The 3,805-nt window shown below is 56.6% G+C and overlaps 1 protein-coding gene across 1 annotated transcript in view; it reads left to right on the forward strand.

The window, feature by feature from the left end:
• BAI1 (brain-specific angiogenesis inhibitor 1) overlaps positions 1-3,805 on the forward strand; it is a 64,267-nt gene that overhangs the window by 14,737 nt on the left and 45,725 nt on the right. The window contains exons 7-10 of the mRNA XM_006830851.1: positions 510-674; positions 851-952; positions 2,637-2,743; positions 2,878-3,072. Of these exons, the coding sequence (XP_006830914.1) occupies positions 510-674; positions 851-952; positions 2,637-2,743; positions 2,878-3,072 (569 nt within the window). The remainder of the gene's footprint in view (positions 1-509; positions 675-850; positions 953-2,636; positions 2,744-2,877; positions 3,073-3,805) is intronic.

A 3,805-nucleotide genomic window follows, 5' to 3' on the forward strand; every position in this document is an offset into this window, starting at 1 on the left:
ACATCTCATGTCCGTGTGTGCCTGTCACCGTGTCCTCATCACTCTGTGTCCCCGACATCTCGTGTCCGTGTGTGCCTGTCACCATGTCCTCATCACTCTGTGTCCCCAACATCTCATGTCTGTGTGTGCCTGTCACCAGGTCCTCATGTCCCTGACATCTCATGTCCGTGTGTGCCTGTCACCATGTCCTCATCACTCTGTGTCCCCGACATCTCATGTCTGTGTGTTCCTGTCACCATGTCCTCATGTCCCCGACATCTCATGTCTGTGTGTGCCTGTCACCCCATATCTGTGCGCCCCCATCATAGTGTGCCCATCACCCATGCCTGTGTGTCCACCATCCTGTGCCTCTGTGGCTCTCTCACCCCATGTTTCTGTACTCTGGGGGCTCGGTGTCCCTCCCTGGGTGTTGAAGTCCTTGGGGTGCTATGTCTCTGGGCTAGTATCTCAATGATCCCTGACCCCCCGTGTTTGCTTCCGGGTCTCCTTGTCTGCGCCTGTGCTCACAGTGGATGGGAAGTGGCAGGCCTGGGCATCCTGGGGCAGCTGCAGCACCACATGCGGGGGTGGCTCTCAGCGCCGGGAGCGTGCCTGCTTGGGACCCTTCTTCGGGGGAGCAGCCTGCCAGGGTCCGCAGGAGGAGTACCGGCAGTGCAGTGCCCAGCGGTGTCCTGGTGAGTCCCCTCTCTGCCAGGGGTGGGACACCTGGGGGGCTTGCTTCTGTGATAGCCCCAATACCCCCCGGGAAGAAGGCTCCTGGAAGGACTCCAGCTCTTGTTCTGGAGTTCCCCCATTCTTAGTGCCCCATCCCGAGCCCCCAGCCCTGCTCACCGTGTCTGGCCCTTGGCAGAACCTCATGAGATCTGTGACGAGGACACCTTTGGCACTATAATGTGGAAGGAGACGCCAGCAGGGGAGGTGGCTACTGTTCGATGTCCTCGAAACGCCACAGGTGAGGTCATGGTGAAGGTGAGGCATGAGGGCTCCTCACCCTCCCTACAGCTCCTACCGGCTCGAGGGGCTGAGCCCAGCCAACCTCTGGGGATCACAGTAGTCACCGTGATCTGAGCAGTCACCTGGAACCAGCACCCCCATGTCCCCGACAAGGGGCACCATCACTGCTCAGTGTCAGAGGGGAGGTCAAGGCAGAGAATGTTCTCACAGTACCCCTGGGTTTGTCCAGTCATTATGGGAAGTTGTTTCACCCCCGTGGTCCTGACCTGTCAGCCCCTGTGTGGTGGAGCAGAGTCGGGGATGGGGAAAGTGGGCCTCCTATCAGGAGGTGGCGGTGGGGGGAGGCTGGGAGTCTGGCTGGACCAGGTACCTGGGTTCCGACCCTGGATCCTCCCTGTTGTGCTATATCATCCACACTCTATGAGTGTGCTCTCTGCTATAAATCAAGGGCTGTTGAGGGGTCCTCAGAGGCCGGACAGCAGGGCTTGGCCAGTGTGTGAAGCTCTGATTTCCCAGGTACCTGTTCCCTCTGTTGTTTGTAAAATACTATCTGGAGTCCTGGTGTGGCTCTGTAGGATAAACTGCTAACCACAGGGTCGGTGGTTCAAAGCCATCAGTCGTTCTTTAGAAACCCTATACAGGATCACTGGGAGTCGGAACTGACTCGATGGCACTGGACAACAACAGCAACAATCTGATTGTGGCAGCCCACTCCCAATTCCAAAACTCAAACTGAAAACCAAAGCCCCCGAAGCCGCCACTGCCCTGGCTGCTGGCCCCTGTGTGTGGCACCTGTTGCTTGTGGGGTTTCTTCATCCATTCATGCCCATGCTGCATCATCCCCAGCCTTCTGCTGTAATGTTTAAACTGGGAGCATTCCCTGGGCCCCGACACCTAAACCAACCCAAACCCACTGTCTGCAAGCTGACTCTGACCGTAGCAGCCACGTAGGAGAGCAGAGCTGCCCCACAAAGTTCCCAAGTCTGTAAACTTTCACAGAAGCACTCTCCTGGTTTCCTGTGGAGTGGCTGGTGGGTTCAAACTGCTGACCTTTAGGTTGGCAGCTGAGAGCTTAACCACTGCACCACTTAGGGCCCTTCCCTAATATCTACCTATTATCATTGAGCCAGATCTGACTCTGACACCCCATCTAGGGTTCCCGAGAATGTAAGTCTTTACAGGAGCAGGACGCCTTATCTTTCTCCCAAGGAGTGCCTGCTGGATTTGAACCACCAGACTTGCAGTTGGTAGTCCAGTACTTATCCTCCTGCGCCACCAGGGCCCCAGGCCTTTCTGCCCATACTTCCTGTCGGGTGCTAGGGTTGTGGCAGTCTCCTATTGCTTGAACGTCTGGTTCCTGGGAGTGAGATTCCAGCATTGCTTCCCCCAAAGCCATCCGGGGAACCCCACAGGTCACCTGCAGCTGGGCGGAGCCTGGCGTCATCTCTCTGCTCTGAGTGGAAGAGCTGGGAAGAGTCCAGGCTGAAGTCTCCACTTGGTACTTGGGTTGGTTCCTGCCAGACCCCTGTACCTGGCCTAGGCTGGCAGTAGCCAATCAGAAACATGTGGAATGAAGAGCAATGTGGAGACCTGACAGTCAGGAGGCTTTTCCGGTCTGGAGAGCCACCCAGATGGGGGAGGAGGAAGTGGACAAGCTGACCGGCTGTCCCTCTGCCCACCAGGCCTCATCCTGCGGCGCTGTGAGCTGGATGAGGAAGGCATTGCCTACTGGGAGCCCCCTACCTACATCCGCTGTGTCTCCATTGACTATCGCAACATCCAGATGATGGTGAGATGATGGAGGCCTCCCTCACTACCAGCAGCCCTGCGCTCCTGGACATGAGTGGCCCTGGCCTCATTGGGGCTGCAGAGGCTGTGATGTGTCCTGTGGGGCTGATGGCCCCTGATCTTTTATCTCCCCAGACCCGGGAGCACTTGGCAAAGGCTCAGCGTGGACTACCAGGGGAGGGGGTCTCAGAGGTCATCCAGACGCTGGTGGAGATCTCCCAGGATGGGGCCAGCTACAGCGGGGACCTGCTGTCCACTATCGATGTCCTGAGAAACATGACAGAGATCTTCCGGAGGGCCTATTACAGCCCCACCCCTGGGGATGTGCAGGTAGGCTTCCATGGGGTGGGTGATCCTCTACCCCACCTGATACTGAAACCTGACCCTGGTCACCTGCTGGACCCTGACTCTAACTGGGTCTGATCCCTGATTCTGCTCACACGCTGGGATCTGTTCCTGTTCATACACTAAGCCCTGAACATTCCCCTGATCCTGGTTACACACTGAACCCGGATTCTGCTCACATGCTGGGATCTGACCCTGTTCACACACTAAGCCCCGAACATTCCCCTGATCCTGGTTATACACTGAACCCTGATTCTGCTCACATGCTGAGACCTAGTTCTAGTCACACGCTCAGCCCTGATGCTGGTCACATGCTGAACCCTGATCCTAATTACAGGCTGACCCCTGACTGCAGTCACATACTGAATCCTAATCCTAGTCATATACTGAGCAACCCTGACCCTGGCTATATACTGAGCCCAGACTTGGTCATACAGTATCTCCCTGATATTGGTTACAGATTTCCCTGAAATGAGCCACATGCTAAACCATGACCCTGCTCACACATTGAGCTCTGATCCTGGTCGCACTCTGAGCCCTGATCCTGGTCACACACTGAGCCCTGATCCTCATCACACGCTGAGCTCTGATTGTGGTCGCACTCTGAGCCCTGATGCTGAGCCCTGATCCTGGTCACACTCTTAAGCCCTGATCCTGGTCACATGCTGAGCCCTAATCCTGGTCACATGCTGAGCCCTGATCCTGGTCACATGCTGAG

The sequence above is a fragment of the Chrysochloris asiatica genome, unplaced genomic scaffold (genome assembly GCF_000296735.1).
Source record: "Chrysochloris asiatica unplaced genomic scaffold, ChrAsi1.0 scaffold00001, whole genome shotgun sequence".
NCBI lineage: Eukaryota > Metazoa > Chordata > Mammalia > Afrosoricida > Chrysochloridae > Chrysochloris > Chrysochloris asiatica.